Below are 24,581 nucleotides of genomic sequence, written 5' to 3'. Positions count from 1 at the left end.
TTTAAAGCATCAGACACAGCTGAATTGCATTTGTTTCCCAGAAGAGTGACTCCAAAGTGCTATCCCCAAGTGTGTATCCAGGAATTCGTAAATTTGACTTGTGGCTATACAAAATGCATATGGGAGCCGTGTGGGTGGTGGGAGAGGATTAGAGCTTTCTCCCTGGCCCTAAGACATACCAAAACTTCTTGCCTCAAATGCACGGCATAAGGGAAAGATGTCTGGCTTAATCTGGGAAGATTTATTCCCAAAAGAATGACAATTGAAGTAAACTGGAAAGGGTTGTTAGTTTAGCCCAGTGTGTACAAGCAGGGATGTTTTCAAGGAAATTGCCTGACTTCCATGTGGGATCTACCCTGTAAAGCCTGGCTTGAGACACAACTTATCACAAAACCATGGAATAGTTTGGGTTGGAAGGGATCTTAAAGATCACCCAGTTCCAACCCCTCTGCCACCTTCCACTGGATCAGGTTGCTCAGAGGCCCATCCAGCCTGGCCCTGAGCACTTCCAGGGGTGAGATATCAACTTGAATCCTGATGGCAGCAAACAAGACCCCAAAGATCCGAGCTCTGTGTCACAGCCGAGCCACCGGTCTCGATTCCCCTCGCACGTGGTTGTGAGAAACGCCAACCAAGTCAAAAATAAAACTGCAACCTTGAGCTAAGGCTTTCCCTGCTAACACAGAAGCATCTCAGAGTTTTGTCCATGGTGGAGAGCAGAGAGCTCTCCTGCTTCCCAAGGTGTGTGCAGTCCTTATCCCTGCCCGTGGATCCCGCTGCGTCTATACTTACTTGGAGAAGTGGGAGAGGTGGCCCCTCCTTCTGTTGATGTGGTTGGAGGTTTTGTGTCTGGCACTGGCAGAGGCACAGGCCTAGCCATTGGTGGCGGAGGTGGTGGTGGCAACATTGGGGTAGGAAGGAATGGATTGTGCACCTTGCCTTGGCTGCTACCATTGGGCTGCCGAGAAACAAGCAAACAGACAAAAATTATACTAAAAATCAGCTATTAGGAACCTCCAGTAAAAACAAATCTAGTTAAAAACTGTGTGCAATACATTTACAGTTACTTGAGAGGTGGTAAAGAAAGTGCTGGCTCAAATTCTCCATGGACTTCAAGGATCTTTGTGTCAAACCCTGTGAACCTTGTGAAACTATGGCAATTCTGGCTTTTAAACACTTGTCCTATTAGCAGCTTGTCTGAACTAAGATTAAATAGTCCTGGAATAATTCTTCTCCTCTTTACATTTCCTGCAGCACTAACCCATGCTCAGTGAGAGGTGAAGCAGTATTTTTGACCCCTAAAATCCCCCAGTTTTGTGCCTCTGTTATACCCTCAGGATATCAGTGTCTAGGACTGGAGTGTAAATTTCTTAAAGATACTGCTCATTAAGAGAAAAAACAAGCATTTTTGGTGGTCTTAAAAATCATGCTGGTATCTCATTACAGGAAAATGAATGAGTGTATATTAAAATAACTGCTCTCCCACATCCCTTTTGAGTTAGCAATAGTGTAGCTCTTGGTTTAGCTGCCATTAGAATCATATGGAGAAATGACTGAACTTAGAACAGCTTCATTTTACACACTGGGAGAAAAACCACCCTCCCTTCAGTCTGGGATGTGGTCAGTCACAGGCTGAAGGGGATCAGCTATATGAGTGTGGTCTTTCAATTAATCACCAGAAAAATGTGTCCGTAAGTAAAAGTGTTTTCAAGTATCACAAAAACAGGAATCAGGCTTAGAAAAACATGCCAACCCTCCCCCCAGCTTATTAAGTTTACATTTTAAATGTAACCCAGCCTGGACACTTGAAAACCATACAGATAGATGCCAAATACCATTATAAAGAGAAAGTAGGACAGGCTGTGAATCAGGTGTTCCATTTTAGTGACAAAAATGATGAGATCATTTTCGACAGCACTCTACAAATTGATCTCACTGCAGCTCTTCTGGCACTGAACATTGGCTTTTCCATTGATGATAAAAGCTCAGCTTTAAACACAGATCCATATTCTAAGTACTGCTAAAGAAAATAATATTTTAATTCCTGATAGGGTTTCCATTAGCCTGAATTGCCGGGGACAAAATACCCATCCTGGCAAAACACTTGGGACTTTATTTTCATTTCACCTGCTCTGGCACTGACAAAAGGCCTTAAAGTCGTGGAGGTGCAAATCACACTCGTGCTAGAGCAAAAAAATGGTTCAGGGGACAAGTAAGACTCAAGTTCATCTGCATTTAACTTAGCAGCACTCCCACAGACTTCAAAGACTGCAGTTACTAGAGTTTGCAGCAAGAAGCAATCCTTCAGGGATGTTTATTTTTCCAACATCCAGCACCTTTAATAAACTAATATATTAGTGACATCTCTCAAACACTATCTTGTCTCCCAATTAGGTCCCTTTCCTGCCAAGAAGACCCCTGCTGCCTGTTCATTGTGAGTGTGCTAACAGTTCATAATGCTGAATGGTTTGGGATAAATTAAGCAAATGAATACTCAAGGAAAAAGAAAAGCACTGTATTGATTTGTTGTCTAGACATAAATGTATCTGCTAACATATTGCAGACATTATTCAAAGCCAGGACTGGCTGGAATAAGTAGAGTCAGTTTTTCTGCTGGGGAAAGGAAAACACTGAGAACAATACAGCTTATTAAATAAGTGTAATAAATTAGATGCTAATAATTAAACTAATTCTCATTAACACTTTCAGTATGTCAGGAGAGAAGCAGTAATTTTGCCAGTTATTACTTCATTGGCTGGAAAAAGTTACATGCATTACATTTCATGAAATATTCAGAGCATTATTTTAGATTTGATTTACATAAATTTTATAAATTCTGTATTCGTCCAGAATGCTATTTCAATAATAGCAAGATGATTCACTTTATTTGATTAAAAAAAAAAAGAAAATGGTTATTTGAAGCTTTGGAACTCTGCTTAATTTTTCATAGAGATAAGGGGAAAAGATAACTGCTTACAGAAATAACAAACCATAATAAACTGTACTTTTAACATCTTGAGTTCAAGTACTGGTCAACTTGATCTAAAGTGCTATAAGGCAGTATCTTTTTTTTTTTTAATGAACTTAGCTGATCTGAAACATCTGTTTCTCACCCTCCCTTTTCCTGCTCTTTCCCCCCCACTCTCCCCTGAACTTCAAAAATAATTAATAAAAATTATTCTGCCTTGGTATTTTGTTAACCCTGGTTCCACAAGGGTTACAACACATGCAGCAAAGTCGTTTGTGGGGGGACCCAGCAGGTCACTGAAGCACCAGCTTCTCTGACACTTTAAGCTACTTCCACCACAATGTGGTCGAGTGGTTTTTTTGGGGAGGTCTCTTGTTTTTTTTTTAAATACTTTTGCAGCACAGCATTATTATTATTATTATTATATATATAATTTTTTTTGTTGTTGTTGTTCTCCCTTCCAACAGCTACTCAAGGCACGCTCCTTCAGGCGACATGCTGTTAAAATAACCCCATCAATAACCCCGTGGTTAATTTTTACAAAGGACAAACACTTCTGAAGAAAGAAAAACGGCTTCCTTACATTTAGGAACCCCACCTGTCCAGCCTGCTGACCAGCGTCGGGGCAGACAAGTTGGACAAACTCTTTCAGAGTCTCCTGAGGATGATAGCGGATTGCTGGGTGTGAGAAGTATGGCCCAGGCTGTTGAATAATGGGTGATGTTGGAAAATGAAGAGTCGATGGTGTTGCATGTGGACTTGCTATAGGAAAGAAAACAAAGACGTTATATAGAGCTTTGCCTCTGGAAAATAAAACAGTTTAAATCTGTTGTAGTTTTAAGTAGCTTTTTTTTAAAATTTGTTGTTGGTTTGTTTTTAAATGTACAGTATTGTTTATACATCAATTAATATATTAGACCACATTGTGTCCTACACTCACTTCATCTAGATCCTGGAAGCAAACGGAGCCAGACATTTTGAAGGATTTTCTGTGTTTTTAGTGGACACGTAGAAAGGAATCAGCAGTCCTTTGTGAGAGTGAAAACTATTCATCACCTTAAGAGCAGCCCTCATCAATCAGGCAATAAAAAAATGTATTTGGGAGATTAGGGTTGATTTAATTGACATTTCATGTAACTTGGATTTGCACATACGAATCCATTTTACATTGTAGTATAAACGGTCGATAATTTAAAGACGGTCTAACACTTCTTGTTGTTGAGGGTTTTTTTTCCCATCTCACTTCAGGAACATTTATTTTAAGTAACGTGTTTTCGTTTAATGAACATGCACAAAGTGGCGAGATCGTTTGGAAAATTACATTTACATTTCTCCTGAATAACGCTGGGCTCAAATCTTCAGCAAGCCCCCAGCTCGCTCTCAGGGGTGAAGTTTAATTTGGTGAATTTATGGGCCAACAAGCCAGCTGGAAAATGCACTCCAGAGAAGGTGCAGAGGTGTGATGAACACGAGCCCATTGGCAATGACCGATTTTACCCTCAGCTGATTTCAGCAGAACTACAAGTGCAGCTCCAGAGCCTTTTGCTCTCCTACATTATGTGACACCTTTGCCCAGTTCCTTGGCCTTCAAAATATATTGTGTTGGGTTCTTGTTACCCCACAGTGCTTCCCATTGTTAGTTGTCACCACGAGGCAGCAACTGCTGCCACTTACAGTGCCATGAATTCTCCCTTTAAAATGAGGATTCACTCTTCCTTCAGAATGACCAATTAATCTGGTTGCACACAAGCTCATCTGTAAATCATTGTTTATTTCTCACCAAACAGCCATTGTTGCTCTCTAAGAGTCTTTACAGGGGTATCCATGTGCAGAGATTGTGCTTTTACACTGCATTTGACCAATCAGATAAAGGCTATGCAAGGGAGGGGAAATCCTGCAGAAACTCAGGTGTTGGCTTGGAAATAATTTAAATATACAAGAGCAAAAAAAAAAAAAGCCTTTGGCACTTTAGGAAAAAATTTGAGAGATGCAGGAAAGTTAACTAAAATCAAACACAAATGAGCAAACATTCATTTCATGATGAATGTTATGAAAGACCTTCAGTTAAATAAAAGCTAAAATCTGCTTCTTACTCTTGTTCATTGCCAGTTTAATAATATGACACTTTATTAATAACTTTTTTTTCTTTAGCATTATTAAACCATTAGCAAACTCAAGAGCCTGAGGATGTGGATAAAATGTGAACTCAGAAACAGCAGCAGGGAAACTACTGCCTTTTCCTGTAAACATTCATTAAGGGCTGGCTGGGCAGCCCTTCTGTACACGTCCCTTTCCACCACAGCATAGGAATTATTGCTCTGACACCACCACCAAAAAAGAGCTGCACTCATGCCAGGGGTGCTGGTATGGGATGGATGTGAAACCCTTGTCCTGGCCATGAAAAGCTCCCCTGTGTCCACGTTAACCCCACAATTCTGCTCCCTTTAATTCTGTTGGAAATGTCCCAAATAAAATGAGAAACATCAAAGGTGGAGATTCCAAAGGGGGATTCCCTTCTGTAACTGTGAGTGACCACCATGGAGACAATCATTGCAATGGACAGAGAACTCAACAGTGTCCAAGGAGCCACCTCACCCCAAAATAATCCCCTGCCTTTCACTGGTGCTGCTCTGAGGTCGACACCTCCACTCTACCCACACACCTTCAGTCAGGTAGATCCCAGACAGCCTTTTGATGACTACAACGAAATTTTTATTAGCCTACATTATTTCTGTCTTCCTCCCTTTCTTTGTATCTGCTTTTGTAGTTCCCCCTTTCCTTGTGTGCCAGATGGAATATGAAGGATGAAGATAAAAGTGAGAAATGGACATTTATGTGACAAACATCTAATTAAGTAAGGAATAAACTGGAATTTCTGAAATATAAAAAGAGAATTTCCTTTTAGTACCAGCTCTTTTAGTACTATTTGAAATTGTTATGCAATTGCACTGTCCTTTATGAACAAACTCATTTCTGTTTGTCTGCTGGGTGAAAAGGAGATTGAAATGCATCTCAGTCAAGAAGGAATAAAGAATTGTATCCAGGGAACATGTGGGAATTCAAAGCTAGGCCTGAGACAACATTGTATTTAGCTTTTCCAAAGTATGGGTCTTAATTTGATAATTTGATTTGCTGTAAGAAAGATGAAAGAAATACTCAGTGGCATGTAAGGAGCAAGCCTTTCTCTGCTGTCCTGACCTCCTCAGCATGTCAGGGTAGAAAAGAAAGTGGAGAGTGTGTGTCAGTGACCTGCCCAAGGAGAGAGAAGCAAAACGAATGCAGAAAGGACCAACAATAATGCAGCACAGCAAAGTACTGCAAGGAGAACCTGGCTCCTCTCTGGAGCCCTGGCCAGCTCCTCAGCCCATTTCCAAGGGCTTCCTGATGATCAGGGAAGGACTGGGGGAGGGAAACAAGAAAACTGGCATCATTCCTCAGCCTGTGCCATACACTGACGTGGAGGGGTCATTTTCTTCTTAGCATAAGGAGTAACGAGTGCAACAGGGATCTCCAAAGGTTTGTTTTTGCAGTCTCTGACTAGGAAATAGCAAATTTCTCAAGTGCCAAAAGAAAGGGCTCTTTGATAAGAGGAGAAAAACCACTACTATTAAACTGATCAACATTACAAATGTGCCTGCCTGATGCTAGAGAGAGGGAATTAAATGTTAAAGTCTAAAATCTGCTGGCCCAGACACAGACCATTACTCTGATAGCTGTGTTGTGGTCAGCAACTCTGGAGAGTGCAAAACTGGCCACTCCAACAAGTTCTGAGTGCAGAACACAACAGTGCTTCCAAATATAGGGGCCCTCACAAGCATTTTTAATCAGTTAAAGCACAAGGGGTAATGAAGCAGGTCATTATTATCCCTGTTTGCCTCTAAAAAGGCCAAGGGCCCTTTCAGTCATGATTTTCAGACTTAATAAAAATGATAAAGTCTTTAATTCCTAAACCCACACCTACAGTGATGGAAATTACCCTGTGTAAGAGAAGAGGCTCTTATTACCTCTGACGGGATATTACAAGTCTCAATCAGAGATTGTAAATTCTTTGAGATCTTCAAATGGAAGATAAAATAGGTCTTTGTCTATTATTTATTTACTTATTGACTTATTATTTATGTATCCCTAAGCAGCTCCATCCTGCCAAACCATATTTCTCCTGGCGTCTTTCAGCCTGTGACATTTATATTTTATTATTGACCTCAGTAAATGACATAAAATATGACTTCTGCAATCTATGAAAAGATGTGTACTCAAGATCAGAACTTCATTTCTACCTGCTGTAGGTATGGAGGAGTTGGACTCTCTGGCGTTATGAAATCTGTTATTTTGTGTAGGGGCTGGAGGCAGGAGTTATCCTTCCATCTCAAGGCGAGCATAAATATTTCAAAGCACACATGATTCTAATTCCATTGAAGCTGGTCTGAAACATCCCAGACTTTTTATTGAAAATGAGATGGTAATGTATGGTGGCCTGCAACAGATATACCAGTATTTTAAAGCTGCTGCTATTGGGCCAAGTAATTATGCAGTACAGCTGTTGCGTGCTACACTGGATTCCTCAGTGTTTTATGAGCTCGTGGTGTTGTGCAGCACAGAAGTCACAGGATTTTTCAGAATGCTGAATTCTGATTATGCAGCTCTGTCTTGCCTTTCCCCTTCTCGATTTGAAGTAACCAAGTAAGTAACCAATAAAAGAAGCTGCACCCATTGATTAGGTGAGCGCTGCATGTGGCCGAGGCTCTGAAGAAGAGCCAAAATTGTGAATTCTGTCCGAGCAAGTGATGAGACAATAAAGGATCACTTAATTTGAAACAGGTCACAGTTTTCTTCAGATTTTTAGGATCCTGGAACAAAGGAGCAGTTCCTAATAAAGAGCCCTGGGATCCTTGCTCCCAGGGAGTGCTTGCTGACATGGTGAAGGGACACCTGCAGTGCTCAGACAGGCTTTCCACCAGCACAGCCCAACATATGGGGGCACATATTGATCCATCCACCTTCCATCTCCTCTTCCAGAAAAAGCCCTGCCAGCCCCTTCAAGTCCACACCACTGGATGGAATTCCTTTCTTCCTGCAGTCGTTTGAAGTCTTTGAAAGGGTGGTTTGGTATTGGTCAGGAAAAGGTGTTATCACCCCGGACTGTTCCAGGGAGAAGTGCTGGGAATCACAACCACTGCTCCCTCACAGGCACCAGGGCTGGCCCACCAGCTGGATCAGGGCACAGTGCTCAGATACCTCCTCTATAAAGTGATAATTAAGTTTACTAATACTTCATTAAAGATTGATCAGCCTTCCTAGAAATAGTAACATTAGAACCATAATGAAACGGGATCGTTTTTTATCCGCTTGTTTTTGAGGCCATTATAATTGGCTTCATTACAATTAAGAAAGTATTTTCTGAAAAGTCATTTCCCTGGAAATGTTAGAGAACAGTTTGTTCTGCTAGCGACTTCCACGTCAGGCTTCTAAGTTGTTTTAACTCCCTGTGTGCCGCAAACTTTCTGCTGCCATTCCAGGGATGCCAGTTCAAATTATGCGAGATGGATCCCACCCTTTGTACCCCAAAGGTACTTATTCTCAAAATTGACCATATTAGAGGACTAATTGGCTAAGCCACCATGCTGGCTGATGTGAAATGCTTTCAAACACCATGAAACAGCTGTGTTTATCGGAAATATGAAGAGTGACTTTTTAATAAGGAGATCTGGCAATAATCCAAATTTGTTGAAAGGAACTTACACTTCTGTGTATAATACAATACAAGAGGTAAAGAATGGAAGCCTAAAACAATAGCTTTAAGCCCACAGATTTTGGTGATGAAAGCAGTTATCCAAACAAGAAAAAAAATAATTAAGAAACTTGGGCTGGGATTTGCAGAGGTCCTGAGAGAATTCAATAACTGCTTTTGAGTTTCAATGGGAACTGCTTCCCTGTAACACTTTCAAATGTTTCTGAAAGTCCCCATTTTTCTTACTGCCCATTAGGAACAGACTTTAGGGTGATACAAGTGGAGGACTTGCTTAGTCAGGTTGGCAAAACCTGCCTCTACTTAAACACTGAGCTGCTGAGGGTAGGACTGACCAGTCCTAGGATGAGTCCTTGGAAGGGAATTCACATCCCTGGAAAAGTCAGGTATTTGTCAAGTCCCATAATGGTGCAAAGGGGCTGTTTAGTAACATGTTTGTCAGGTCCAAGGATGAGCTAAATGCAAACTGATCCCATCTCACATTCCCATTTGCACAGTGACAAGGCTGGGAAATCATGGAGCTGGAGGACAAAAACAGGCTTTACCCTCTGAGCATTGGTAAAATTTAGGTATCTCTCACTCCCACATTCTGTAGACAGACACAGATGAAAGATTTCAAATATAACAGAAACAGCTGACCAGTGCAAGAGGCAGTGAGACACCCTAGAGAGGGTGGATGGAGGATCTGTTCCTGTCCATGAACACCAAAAAGATGGGCTGAATTTCAGGCTCTCCATCTCTCAGCTCCAGGAGTCAAGTGCAGCTGGCCAGCTAAGCACTGCTGAAAAGAACAGAGCCACGGTATCTCCAGATCAGGGCTGGCTCTCAGCCCTTTTCTGCTGCTCTGAGTGGTACAAGGCACCTGGACCCTTTGTTCAGAAACACTCTTCCTGCAAGAAATTTTGCAGTAGCAAGTGGGAGGCAGGAGGACATTTTGCCAAGGCCCACGGAGCTCCTAGCAAAAGGAAAATATGCTGAGGGCTGTGTTTGAGCTCAGGGTTTATTGGTGTACTCTGGGCTGCTGAGTATTACAGGCTGCTTTTGAAAACCTGTAGAGCTGAACTGAGCACTGGTTCCAGATTCTGGCACGGGCAGGGGCCAGTTAAGTTAGCTATTTTTGAGCAGAATGTTTTAAAACATGTCAGAATTCTGCTGCCTTTGGGAGCTCAGAATACTATGGAATTGATTACATTGGGACAGAAATAAAAATCAGACCTATAGAAAGCACTCCTTCCTTCCAAGACTACAGCTAGAGGTCAAAAATACTCTAATTCAACATATTTTGTAGAATTCCTGCCTCGCATCAAATGCTGTCAACTTCTGCATATTATTATTACTTCTAATACTCATGATGCATTCTCATATATTCTCATCATAAGATAAAAACTACTGCTAGGAGAATATATCATGTCTTTCTTATAATGAAATGCAGTTGATAAGTTTACAATAGAAATGTAAATTCTCTTAAAAACTACAACCTTTATGTGTGTGATGATATAATTCGGCTTTGATACTAAAAAGGGCATGGTAATGGAATCTGTGACTTTGGAGTGATATATTGCTGTTAAGTTAATAGGACTCCACATTCCCATTTCTAATATCAGTGTTTTTCCTCCCTTTCATTCTGTAGATGGTAAGCTGATACTACATAAACATTGTTAAAGCTATAGTTCCACGCTACAGTAATTCACTTAACTTTAACATGATTTATGGTTCTGTCAATAGAGGAGGTTGAAAATCCAGAGCTCTGATGCTTAAACATGGGTTCCATATTTAAAGCAATAATGTGCTTTTTGTGTGTGTCTGAAGCTAGAAAAATTTAGCATAAAGCAGAGATAAAAATATTATAGTTCACTGCACTGTTTAAAGTATATAGTTTAACTCCACAGATACATCAAAGAGAGCAAAGGAACCAAACACAGCATCAGGAAAAGCATGGGCAAAATACTTTGTTCCTGCAGCACTTTATTTTTACATTATTTTTTAGGGATGCATGAAATCCTATTAGTATTTTTAACACTCCCTCTTTTTTTTTTTTTCCCCCATTCTTTTGCTCAGTTAGATCAGCTCCTTTTGTCAGGATGAGTTTAAATCTGGGTCCACTGTGTTAATCACCCCCCTTTCTTCTTTCTGGCACTTCCCCTCCAGGCATTTTGCCTCTTTAGGAGATTAAGCGACCAAGTCATCTTGTTGCTCTAACATGTCCTCACTGGAGCAACATATTAACACAACTCCTCTGCAAAAGAGCCCTCTTTAGAAGTTTGCTGCAGGGATGACAAATTAACCCAGCATGGTGTCCCACACATCTATCTCAGTACAAATTATTAGTGTAATAGAGGTTTTAGTTATGCATTTATCTAGTAATTATTGAACGGTTATACAGAACGAAGCTGAGCAATCCTGGCCCTTTATGAGGCGAGCTCGGTGGGTGGTCTTACAGTTAATTTAGGATAGGACTGTCTAAGCAGTTCACTCACACACAAATTAGCTGAACAGCCTGCTCCTTTAAATATTTCCTATGTCACAGGCTAACTCTTGACAATACAACAAAGGTAGAGTTTTAATTACACGGTGGCTGACTTTTGTTTAGCTGGAGCTTTAACCCTTTGCAGGTCTCCCTCTCTGCCCTCCCCGCCCGGGCTACAGCAGTTTGGGGATTGTGTCATGGCTAAAGCCCGACCTTGAGGCCATCTGTTGGGAAACTGCTTTGCCTTCAGCACCAGCTTACTCCAAAGTGAGTGCAGAAAATCAAAATCTTCCCCTGCTCAGTCAGCTGTCCTGACATTGTAAACTGGATCATGCAGACTCGTCTGATGGTCAGCGTTGTGCTGTTCATGGCTTCCTCGCCCTTGTGCTGTGGCTCTCCTGCCTCTCTGACATCACTCTCTGTGCCAAGCTGCAACCGTTTGTTTTTGTCAAAATTCAGAGGGAAGGAGAAGGTTACACCACTGTGCCAGCTGACAGCACCAAGAAGCAGCCACAGAGACTCATACAGAGCATTACAAAATGTCTTTGTACAGTGAACACCAGGAACCATCACTTTGATTCACTTGGAGCTGGCTGACAGGACAGCGAGCAGGCACCAGGACTTGGGTGACCCAGCAGAGGATTCTGATAGAGAAGGACACAGTATCTTTCCAGATATGTGACATAAAGGTTTTGCCACTTTGGCATGAACAGAGAGTACTGTGCTGCAGTGTTTCTCTGGCAGGCCTTGTCCTGATAAAAGTCTAAGTGGCAATGGTAATTATGGAGGAAATTAATATAATGGAAACCAGTCCACTAGTTGACTTTCATCCCTTCTTCTCACACACCCCCTTCCTTGGGTTCTTGCCTTCATGCTGTATTTCTTGCTTCTTGTAATTGTGTTTCTCCTTCATTTATCTTCCTAACACACCATCTCATTGTTATTTTTGTTCCTTTCCTTGCCTTTTCTTCCTTGCTTTTTTGGCTCGCAAGATCCACACTGTGATATTCCATGGGAATGCTTGAATGCTCTGCAGCACAGGCTGCTGTACATCCTGGCTTTACAAGATCATGGTCAATTTAATGTTTCAGCCAGCTCCAGTTATGAAGTCACCAGAGTGTAAGTAGCAATACATGGAAGCCTAAAACCATTTATGTAAATACTGCTGTCACCCATAGTATTTAAATCCTTTACTGCCTGGTGAAGAGTTCAAGTGGTCTGGGAAGCTTTGTGAGATGCCAGCAATCCACAATGGCTTTGCAGTGCTGGAGTGCTGTGGTGAGCTATGCTGACCACCAGATAATCTCATTTGCAGGTAACAAAAGTATGCCTGAGCAGGAGAGAGATCTGGCTGCTCGAATTTTCAAGGCTTTGAAATAAATTCTAAAACTGATAGTGATGCTAAAGCCACCCTATAGGTGATCAATTTACCATCTGCCAGACACTGAATCCTAACCACGCTGGTCCAGAGAAGACATATGGTGCATTCATAGAGTCATGCCCAAAAAACTGCCATCATCAAGTGAGGCTCCATGAATCACTTTGCTAGCTTATCACCAAAGAAACTTGGATCTTGCCACCATCTGTTGGAAGTACTGAGGAGCCACTGAAGCATTGGCATCCCTGCGCCAGCACTCGCTGCACATCTGGTCTGCTGGTCAGCCAGCTCGGATCCTCTCTCCTGGCTACTGCCCAGCTGGGCTGGGCACTGGCAGCAGCACCAGTGCAGACAGGAACGAGTGCACAGCCTTCCACAGCACAGCACATCCAGGCAATTCCATGAGAGCAGAGGTGTTCCAACTGCTTCATTGGGTGGAGCACCTTAGAGCGAGGAAATCCTCTCAAGGATCTTACTCCTCCTCCAAGGAAGTTTTGTTTCCAGAATGACTCATTGTGGGGACCACACGGAAGGGCATTCAGTACCCTGGGACACCCCAGCATCATTTGTGCAGTGTGTTCCAAGGGAAGCTTGGAAGCGTGTGAGAGATTCGGGAATATTCCCGAGCAGTTATAAATCACTGGTTGTCAATGCCAACACCTGCCATGAATAGTCTACAGCTTCTTCTCTGCTGTCTATTTTGATCATGCTTTACAAATGCATCTCATACACACATCCAAGTGATAAACTTGCACATACGAACATGAGAAGGAGATGGAACCTCCCTGTGATCGTCGTGTTGGCTGAGGAGCTTACTCTGATGGTGACCTACTTACTCACAACTCCCCTTCCTCCAAATCTCTCTGCAGAATGGAGATTAAATCCTGCTCTTTGTTTCCCAAAGACCCCTCAGACTGACCTGCCACTGACCATTTACATAATGCACCTGTGTCCAGAGGGAATTTAGCCTGTGTGTGCTGTACCATCATCTCTGCAGAGGCACAACTCCCAGTCACTACTGGTGGAAGTGAATCTCTCAATTATATCCTCTTATACGACAGCATTATACTCTTTATGTTGCCACTTCTGATACCTGAAAAGCTTCTCTCTTCTGCTTACTGTCCCTAAAGTACGCCGGAGGCGATGGGATAAAGAACAAAGCTGGATTTGCAGAAAATAATCCATCTCAGTGTATCACCCTTTACTCACAGAATGATTGTTGCAGCAGGGAAATAAACACAGCCAGTGTGCTGTGAAAGAAGAATACTGAGGAGGAATGTCCCAAAAGAACAAAGGATGAAGTCTGGGACAAGATTTTTTCAGGATGATGGCACTTAAAGAAACCATGGATGGATTTCAGAGGGATTTTTTTTCTGAAAGTCAGTGAGACTTTGTTTGTGAACGAGCATAAAATAGAAGATGCTTTTAAATGATGTTGCAGAAGAACAGTTTTGGTTAACTTTTTAGAAACCATGATGATTTAAAAGCTCCACTTCTTTGTAGAGTTAGTAAAGAACATCTCCTTCCAAACAAACAAAATGTGGGATTGTAATAATTCTATTTGCTTTTCTGGCTCCCACTGAATGTTCTTCTCACGTAGCCAATGGAAATCCCTCAGTGCACAGAAAAAGTCTTGTGAAAACAGACTGTAGATGAGATTTAAACAAGGCCTCACCACTGAGACATTTCCTCTCTCAACCACACAAGAATCCAAAGCACAGAGGGTCTAAACAGGGGCAGACAAAGGCAGTCAATGATCTTAAAAAATTAGTGTGAGGTAAAACACAGCTAAATAAAGAAAGGCCTATTAACTAATCAATCAACAACTGAAATCTAAAAGGCTGAAGTTCTCAAAGACAGGAATTGGGAGTCAGCTGATGTGCACTGAAGAGAATGTTAATGGAAGCTTCATATTAGTCATACTTGTATCACCAATTATCAAGGCTTTTAAAAGAGGACATATTTGCCAGACAGCTCGGATCCAAATTTCAAGGGAAATCTCTGTAGAGCTTAGATGCCTAAATTTCTTCTGAGGATCTGGGTGCATGTCTAAGGGTAATGAATAATTTTTATGGATTAACCACAACAAATCAAACTACAATAAGCAGATTTAACAAAGCACAAAACCTCCTGAAGTGCAAGTCTGACCTTGCTTCAACTTTGTGCAACTCCACCATTTCTCACCACATCACCTGGATGTGCAGACAAAGAGGCTCCTCCTGGTTTATGCTGCCCTCAGTAAAACCACGCCGATGCCAAACAGACATTTCCAAATAATTTCTAGGATGAATTGCTAATATGCATTTTTATGCTTCACCATTCCACCAATTCCTTAATAATCTTCTCTAAATGAGACAAAATTTCATAGCAGAAAGAAACGTGTCACAACCATTCACTCCTATTTTTGTATCTTCCAAAGAGGTTTGTAAGAGGATTCATTCATTTGTGTCTCTTCTATGCCCAAGTGAGTTCCTTTTCAAACCTGAACTCCGTATTGCATCTAGTTTTCTAGGCTAAATGCAAATGCATCTTTCTAACAAAAACGTATAAACACATAGAGACCCAGAGGACATCTCTTTTACTTGGAAAGTCAGTCAGAAGAGTACTGAGAAGGAAACCAGCCAAAGTCTTGCAGGAACCAACTTCAAAGGAGTCCCCTAACAAGGCACACTGACACCAGCAGCTCAAGAATAAATGACTGGCAGAAGGAAGTTCACAGAGCTGGAAGACAGGCGTGGGTCAGAAGTGATGGATGGGTCCCTGTCTCGAGCAGTTGGACCGAGTCAACGTGATGGATGGCCACAAGCAGAAGACACTTCCCTGCCACACATCCTGTCCCTTTCCCCACCCTCTTCCAACAAAACCCCAGAAACCAGCGTCTCCACCTTGGGTGGTCGTCAGGAGCTTTCCCAAAAGCAGCCCAGCCTATCAGAACCAGCCTCTGGACACCTAAACCCTGGCGGGCGTGAAGGTGGCGAGCTCAGCCCCTCGCTGGGCGGTCACAGGTGGCGATGGCTTTCCGTGGAGCTGGCACGGCCACGGGAGCCGTGGCTGCCCTCCAATGCCTGGGGGCTCTCGGGAAAGGCCTCACCTCTGGGTCCTGTAATGACAGGTCGATGGTGCTGTGTGAAAGCCGTTCCAAGGGAGGAGGTCTGCGAAGGCGAGGGACTGCTGAAACCAGACTTCTCTGACTTCTTTAATGTAGTTGGCGATGGCATTCCTGGCAAGAATGATTGATAAGTGCAATTTAATAATGCTAGGTCATGGAACGACAGCCTATGCATTGTGAAAGGGGGTGCAGAAGCAGCTAGACACACTTAAAGGACAAATGAAACGCGACACAACAGCAAGCTGAAAGCTCACTTTTATTTGTGGGGTTTGTTTTTGTCAAGGCAGAAGCAGCCATGGTTTGCTCTGAGCCATGAGTACTAAAAGGCAGCCATATTTTTCTTATAAAGCTGAAATACAGACAAGATGCAGCTTATTATTGCTACTGAAACCTACTCTGCTTTATTTTTAGAAATCTGTAATAGCTGGAGCATTTGGATTTTTACAGGTTTTTTATGAGTTCTGTCTTTCACTCCTTGGTTTAGTAGATTATTGCAAATGGATCTTTTAAATGTGCCGCACGACTCAAGGCACAACCAGAGAATGGAGTTCTCTGAGTTCAAACTCTTCCTCCCCTCACTCTCTTGACTTCAAAGGTATTTGAAAGTTATACATTTACGTGGTTCTCTTTCAATTTTTTTTTTAAGGGTGAATGGTATTTATGTCTTGATATTAGAAGCCATACTGGAATTATTTTGGAGTTTTTGTCATGCCCTTGAACTGCATCAAAGGCTCCCAGTGAAAATCAGAGTTAAGTTGTCACTGGGTGAAACCTCTGCCATGGACAGGCAGAAATGGTGTGCTACTCATCTGACTGGTTTGGTACACAGGGTGAAAACAACTCCTGTTGATGCCATAACATAGCTGTGGTATCAAAAAAATTAATGGAATGAATACATTGCAATGGGCTTTTAAAACCCGAGCCTTTTCTGTGTATGGTAGATGCTTGGATGGAATGATTTTACAGTATATAAATGAAAAGTATGCATGTTTGTCTGTACTAGCCTATATTTTTTTGCAATTCTAGATGCATCTGGGTATTCTGATTATCAGGATGTATCCTGAAAACTCAAAATCTCCAGTATATACAGCCCATCAGGCATTCTGCATATCCGTAGGGATACAGCAAAACAAAGGTGGAGATTTCAGGTGGAAAAGCAAAATATCACTTAATGTGCAAGTTGAACTTCCACCAGCAAAGTAATTTAATTTTATTTCCAACTCTGTGTTTTGTAGTATTTAATTGTTAAAAAAGTAAAGAGAGACGCCTGGACAAGATTATCTCTGGGCTATATTATTAACTTTATATTTAATAGGACTAGTTTTATAGTCCCTGGGATGTTGATTGCAATATGCAGGAGCCTTCTTGTACTTTATATTCTGCACTGCTGGGCATTAATGGCTTCAGTGAGGCTTTGGAGTTTATATTTCTGTAAGTTAAACAAAGTGAGGGAATGGTTTGAGTTCCAGTGTTGTACTTGCAGCTTTCTGCCCCAAAACTTGTTTGCTACAGGGTTTGCTGTTTATGGTGGCTTTTAGGAACGGTTACAGACTTAACATTTGAAAAATCAAAGCTTAGAACTGACGATGGTGCAAGAATGGGGTGTATTTTTTGGGGTATTTTTGGTTGTTTTTTATTGGCTTTTTTTTTTTAAATATGGTCTTAGGGACTTTGGAGTAGGGACAAAAGCAAAGATTAATTCAGTTTCAGGGGAAGAGAGAAAAGGAGATTGAACTGAGGTGTTTCAATGAAATATTCCAGTGCAGCCTGCTGAATTTCTGCTCCAGTGGGATGTAACTTAGTCATGGCATGTCCATATTCAGGGCAAGGACACTCAAAGGAATTAATGGTGCTGCTGACCCAGATTTCCCTGTGATGGAAGAACTGGGGATGGAAACACCAAAGGAGTGTCAACCCCAGCTCTAAGTACAAAATATTACGGACACTCCAAGAGACTTTTATGCACAGGGGAGGTTCACTAAAATTTTCCAGCATGGGAGTTGCTCCAAGAGCAAGGTTGTGCAGCCTGTGAGCAGGGACCCAGGTGTGGGACATGAGTTACCTGAGCCCTGGGTAGGTGACAGAGGTCAGGGGAGGAATAAGATCTCAACTCTGTGGCTCAGCAGGCTCAGGAGCTCCCTGCTTTCCCAGGCTAAAAACCCTCTTCAGGGCAAAGATAATAAAGCTTCTGAAAAAATGAAACAGCTTTTCTTTTACCCCAGCGTTTAAAAAAAAAACCCTGCAGGACTCATCTGTAAACCACAGCAGGGAGAAGGGGCAGAGGGAGTGGAAAATGGTTAAAAGCTGCAGCAAGTTCGTGTGATTGTGTCCAAACACTGGAACTTGAGGAGCTACAAAGAAGCTGATGAATGACCTTGAGTGTGGCAATGCTGAGCAGTGTCATGTTCATATGGGGATGGGTTTTCTAAGGTTGAGGCAGAGGCTTTCATGTGAAAATAGAGATTTTAATGTAACCCTGTGCAGGGAAATTGAGTAGAAAAACAAACTGAAGCGCTGATAATTGGTTGCTACTTTTGCTCTATTTGTTTGTTATCGTTCTGATTGCCATTATTATCACAAGTTTGGTTCATTTATTTATTTTTTTCCAGGGTATTTTGAAATGTATTGGTTTGGAACAGTCCAACTATACCATGTTTTTGTTTTGTTTGGGGTTTGTAATGACACATTTTATTTTGAGTGATCACATCCATCAGATCTCAAGAAAAAAATGGCTGCTTCCTAGTTCAGAAGAATATGCAAACAGGAGCTTAATTACATCACTTAATATTGACCAGGAGAAAGAAGAAGATGAGCTTGCCAGCTCATTTCCAAAGCATGTTTTGTCCTTTAAGAGGGGAGGGTATGACAGAAAGTTAGGCAGTGCAAAGCAATTAGCATCATTCACATTTTATGTTGCGCTAGCATGGTGCTCTAGCAGCAAAATTCAAACATTCTTTGAATGGGTTAATAAAAGAAGAAATACAGTCGGCATGCAAGAAAAAGGTTTCCAAGAACAAGCCAAAATATGTCCCATTCTTCTAAATTTATCACAGCCATGTCACATTATCCTTGAGACTGCCAGGAATGTCAATTTTTTTGCAATTTAAAAAAAATATCTCATTTAGCACCATATGTTTGGTTAATGTGCCTGATATATCCTGCGTATTCTTTAGTCCATCCATTTCTAATACTCATTTTCTTCTTTTTTTTCCTCCCCTTGCTAAGCCATATGTTACAATGCTGGTCATTCTATCGAAGCTCCTTTCGGGAGCTGAGAGCGAGGGGACTCTGGTTTAATCACCCAGAAAAACTTTGAATTCTACAAGTCTCACTTAGGTGAGCAGTCTCAACACTTGAGTTAGTTGTAGGTGCCTGGTGCCTATGAAAATCAGGCCACCTATGAGGTGGCACAGTGTATATTAACTGTGAGGAAGGAACTAAAGGTAGGTGGCTAAACGTTGAATTAGGTGTTTAATTTCTGGCACCCACGTTTGAGACTCTTGGCTAGTTTTAAGGGTCTTCTGCTCCAAACCTAATGAGTTTTAACACATTTAGCGTCCCCCAGTCCGCAGGGCCCCTCCTGTGCTGCTCAGGGATGCAGGAAATTAAAAAGTTAAGGCTGAAGGTAGCTGGGGCAGAGCTGGGGATGCATCCCGGGAGGATGGGGCTGCCTTGCACAGCTTTCCTCAGCATCGCTCCTGGGAGCCAGCAATTATTGGGGACCACTGCACTGAACACCAGACTTCAGCACTTCACAGGACCCTGAGGAAGGGGCAGTGCCAGCTCTGAGGACACCTCTGAGTCCCTGCTCTCCTCTCTCTGCTCTCTGGTGCAGGGCAGCAGCAAATTGCAATCTCCCCCAGCCCGTCTCAGCTGCGCTGGCCGGTGGATAGGGAATGGAGCCAAGGATCCTCCCCATTCCCTGCCTCTCTCCATCCATCTGCTCTGAGCAAGGAATAAACAAGAACAGCCAGAACACAACGGCTGGGTAACCCAGGTGGGGGTTAAAAGTGTTCCTCACTATTCTGTGGATAGGACTCTTGTCCAAATCACAGTCACACCTGGCGCTTTTAGGAAGCACAGCTTTCAGAATCCAGGTCTGAGTCTCCTCTCAATGTTATTTAGAGTGAGAGAGAAGAAAATCAGACTTTGTCTATTTTCATCTTATGGCAGCTTTTAACTACAGAATAAATGGAGAAGTTAATTGCTAAATAAAAGAAGAAAATAAAGGGATTTATGGCATAAAACGCAGATGGAAGCCTGAGTGGGTGTGCTACTTTAACTTACTGTACTTGTGTTCATGTGACTCTATATGTATGCCAAACATATATGGTCTGAGCCTGCTCCCATTAACATAAATCTGTTTTATTCACTGGACAGAGGGAACCTGATCAAAGACCATGATGGTGCTAAATGGAACAAGATGTGTACTTTCGTATTTTTTTCCAAAAGGAAATATGAATTTGACATTGGTTTTTCAGTCGAGAAGAATTTTAATTGCAGTACACAATAAGCAGAAAATTCAGACAACAATAATCTTGAAACTGTTAGCAGCATTATATTTCTATAAAGGAATTTGTGTGCTTTTTTTCAACATTAGAGCTTTCTGAATTTTCATTAATTTGGCATTTCCCTAAACACACAAGTTATTATTTTGTTCATTCCACATCATGCATCACACCCTTCTGCTCAAATGCATAATGCAAGCGCAAATGGGATCCTTGTCCTTGGGAGACTCTGGTTACTGGAGCCATTGGATGTTGAAGTCCCGCAGAAAGACTTTCCAAAACTCTGCACTTCGCAAACCTCCAGCCCAAGTTTAATGAGTGCACAGGAAAACTTCGTGTTCCTCATCTTCTAAGGGGCACTGGAGCACTGTGGTGGGTTTAATTCCTCTACCTCCTTATGTTTGCCAGTACTAGAAACGCACCACATGAGAATCTTCCTTGAGTACAGCTAAAGGTCTTCAAATGTTCATGTATGAGGCTGATATATATTTAAATGGACCAGAAAATGATGCGTGAGAATTGAATGCACAAATCTTCCCCAGAACAAACAAGTATTTGTGAACCTCTTTTCCATGGATCTGCCATATGCCTTACTAAAAAAATCAGCATTAACTCTGATGGAGTGAGTGGAGTCACAGCAAGAGGAGAACAATCCCCATTCTCTCCAAATCTACCGCTGAAAATCCATCCAGTTTCACTTGATTAATTACTGACATTATTCTACCTGCACACATCTCACACAACAACTCCATCTCTTGTTAGCTACGTTTGTAGACCAGCTCATATTCATCTCCAAGGACCTTTGGATAATTACCCCAATATTCCCAGCAGCTCTCTGCCACTAGACTCTTGATGGAGATTTCATAACAAAAGCTATGAGTGAAACATGGTCTGGATGCTCCTTCCCAAGGCACACTAGGAGAAGGAATCATGGAAGCTCAGGTATTACCAGGTGGACCATGAACTTGACAACATGCAGAACAAACAGATGATGCAGAAAAACAAGTCGGCTGTTGAAGGAAAAAAACTGATATATGGGAAGCATTTTTCAAGGAATTTTCATCCTTCTGTGTGAATTATTCCAGCAATTCCACTGAAATCAGTATCAACAGAAAGGCTGATCAGCTGCTCTATTTTTTTTCTTTTAATTCCTGGGGAATTCTTAATTTCAAGAAACGTTGACGGCTCCTCTCCTGCCAGTCATAGTAAGTCTGTTCTATTTAGTGCTGAGCAAACTTTGTCATCAGCTGAGATACGATCACACTGACTGCCATCCATCAGTTTACTGTATTAATTGCTCCAGTATACACAAAATACAACACAGATGGAAATTCACTCATCCTAATGAAGTGCTCTTTAGTTTCTACGTTCTGAATGGGTACTGGCTCCCCTGGTTGCAGCCGGAGTTACCATGATCACTGATTAACTACCTGCCAGCGGAGCACCTCGCTTCACAAGGCTAAATCCAGCTTAATAAACGGTGATTTTTACAGAAGAAAAATGAAAGCTCCCCCTCTATCCACTTATCAAACTGCTGCATATGCATCACCAACACACACATCCAGTTTCCTCAGAACTCGACATCTGACAGATCATCAGGAAAACAGAGCTAATCTATCCGTACCCATCAACATCGTATCATAGGTGACTGCCAGATACTTAAGAAGCCATCCAAAAGAAATGTCACAACTCTTTTTCAAGACACTACAAAAGAAATGTTCCAAATAAAATAAAGCAAATGCACGTACAAGTAAATGAGCCAAAGAACTTAATAAAAAGAGATTGATTAAAATGAGGACCAGAATGTTCAAAAAGGACTGAGAGAGAGAGAGAGAGGTGCCAAAGGCGCATTAAATGGATTCAATGGCTTTAGGTTTTAAATGCTTTTGGACTCCTCAGCAATTTTTAGCCAAAAATGATAATTCAAGTTAGAATCAAAATTCTGATGTCACTTAGGGAAAAAGAAGGTTGAAATTTCTCCTTTGCAAATGAGCACAGATCCATTTACGAAGGAGAAATATCAGTTTATAGTGATGGACAACCTTGCCTACAGAATTTTAAAGCCGAGCACTTCAATATTCACAATTATTTTTAAATCTTACCCCATGAAAGTCTGCCTAAATTGTTTGGTACAACGTTCTCATAGAGTGTATTACCTTGTCTGTTTGTATCTGTGTTTACAGCATCATCTGGATTGTTTTAGGTCGCTTAAGTTCAGCTTCATTCCTGCTCTGCCACCCAAGCAGTTCTTTCAATAACTAATAAACTAGTACTCAACATCTAACCAATTTCTTCAAAACATAATTTCATGAGTTATATCTTTAAAAACTTTAATGAGAAGAGCAATAAACAGGAGGACAACAGTTCAATTCTGCCTTTGAGTTAATGTCAGCTTCGGCATAATTTTCCATTGTATAAATATATATTGCAAAGAGAATAAAAAAAAAAAAAATTTCTAATGACGTCTTTAGACATCTCGTCTAAAATTCATGACTACATTTGTTTCATTTCAAATGCTACTTGAGAGTTTTTCAGCACACTTGGCAGATTAGATATAGCAGCAGGGACAAACTGCAGCCATCCATAGGAGAATATACCTTTATGTGGGTGCTTTGGGGATGGAACATCTATAGCTGCAAGGCAAAAAATGCCATCATAAATTTGGATGGCATTTACAAAGCCCTCTAAAAAGTCTTTGCATATGATTATAGCTGAGGTATGATATTTTTGCAAGTAAAAGACCCAGAATAGATTTATGTTTCAACTATATCTTCCTGAAGATGCATATGGATCCTAAATTGCGAGTGATACTAAAGGGAAGAGGATGGAGTAAAATTTTTGGGGTTTCATTTATTTATTTATTTCCTTAAAAATCATTTGCTCATTATTTGCATGTCATCAAACCATCATTGGCTACCCAGGCTATATATAACAGTGATGGCTGCTAAACGCCCCAGGCATGAGATGGAGATGGGTAAAAATGCAGATTTTCTGGACTTGTGACCTCAGTTACTGCATGGTAATGCTTTCAAATGACTTTTATGATGACAAGACTAAGTTTGGTGCTAATATTGGTTTTGAAGATTTAATTGGTGTACAGTGCCACTGAGCATGTGTTTTAATTAATAAAAGAGCTGTGGTCAGGATTGAAAATAGCCCAGGTGATTTACCACGGACTGTAAAGCCACCTGATTTCTGCACAATTTGAGGTGAAGAGTTTATAGGTTATTCCAAAGGAAGAAAGAGTTGCAAACTGAATTTGTGTGCATTGTACCAAGGGATTTATAATTTGGCAGGTCGAGGGTGGACTCATGGAACTGTTTTGGTTTCCAGTGGTTCCTGGTGTTTTCACCCTCTGACAATTTGACAGTCACGGGACTGAACCCTCCACAACACCAGAAATAATTTGTGGCTGCTGTGCTCCTCCTGGGAATGTCCACGATCACTGGAATGGCACTGGGGACCTGGCACCAGCAGCTCCCAGGCAGAGAGACTGAAAGCACTTCCCCACAGGTGACACCAGACAGATGAGATCACCTCCCTCCTCTGCATCCCAGTGGCTCCAGGATTCCCGCAGGGAAGGCAGAGCACGGCATGGTTTCCAGAGGAGCCTGGACGGCCCTGCTGCCTGCAGGTCTGCTCCTGGGAGCTGCCAAGCCCCCTGCCACCCGTGGGCAGGTGAAAACACCCCTGGCAGAGAGGCAGAGGGCTCCCAGGGAAAATCCCCCTGCAGGTTCCATGAAAACAGGCACGGCAAGGGCAGAGGTGACATGGGAGTGCCCCCTCCAGCGCTGGCACTCCGGCAAAGGGCTGGGCACGAGCTCTGTCCTTGCTAGACACCGGAGAATCCACACCAGAGGGGGCACCTGGGACATCCCCCCCAAACCAACACAACAACTCTGCGCACCGAGAACGAGAGCATTGGCATCGTTTGAATAAGCACACCCACCATGAAGTGCTCCGCGGTGTTCGGGGTTTCTTAGATATCCTGATTTTATAAAAGAAAGTAAAAGAAGAAAAAAGAAACAAGGTGAGAGAGAACACTATCATATTTTGTAGCAAGCAGGATACTGTGTGAAATCTTGGCCCAGTGAAGTGATAAAGGGGAAGCTTTCAGTTTGCTTAAGGGAAAACTTACGAGCAAATAGCGGAATTACCAAAATACCACATTGCAGAAAATGGGTGCATTTAGGTTCAATTAAGCTGTAAAAAGGAAAATGGCACTTTAGCTTACAAAAACCAAGGGACACAGGGAGCTATCAGAAGCAACTTTACAAGATTTGTGTGCGTGAGGATGCTGCTTCACTGGACCAAGAAAGCTACAGTATGGGACAGGATTTTTCTTTTATCAGACACTTTTGCTAGACAGCTTTGTCCAACCTCAGAAACTGCTGCTCTGGCATTA

At 41.9% G+C, this 24,581-nt stretch overlaps 1 protein-coding gene across 23 annotated transcripts in view; it reads right to left on the bottom strand.

The window, feature by feature from the left end:
• Positions 1 to 24,581, bottom strand: part of NFIA (nuclear factor I A) — a 406,668-nt gene that overhangs the window by 36,884 nt on the left and 345,203 nt on the right. For 13 of the 23 annotated variants that reach the window (XM_064429042.1, XM_064429047.1, XM_064429049.1 and 10 more), the window contains 4 exons: positions 24,126 to 24,164; positions 15,651 to 15,779; positions 3,552 to 3,730; positions 793 to 958 (listed from right to left, as the gene is read on the bottom strand). In XM_064429042.1, coding sequence (XP_064285112.1) covers positions 793 to 958; positions 3,552 to 3,730; positions 15,651 to 15,779; positions 24,126 to 24,164 — 513 coding nt within the window. The remainder of the gene's footprint in view (positions 1 to 792; positions 959 to 3,551; positions 3,731 to 15,650; positions 15,780 to 24,125; positions 24,165 to 24,581) is intronic. The other 10 variants (XM_064429050.1, XM_064429052.1, XM_064429059.1 and 7 more) reach the window with 5 other exon arrangements.

This window comes from Passer domesticus, chromosome 7, assembly GCF_036417665.1.
Source record: "Passer domesticus isolate bPasDom1 chromosome 7, bPasDom1.hap1, whole genome shotgun sequence".
NCBI classification, from domain to species: Eukaryota; Metazoa; Chordata; class Aves; order Passeriformes; family Passeridae; genus Passer; species Passer domesticus.
The sequence above is the reverse complement of the archived record's forward strand: the minus strand, read 5'-3'. Positions and strand labels throughout refer to the sequence as shown.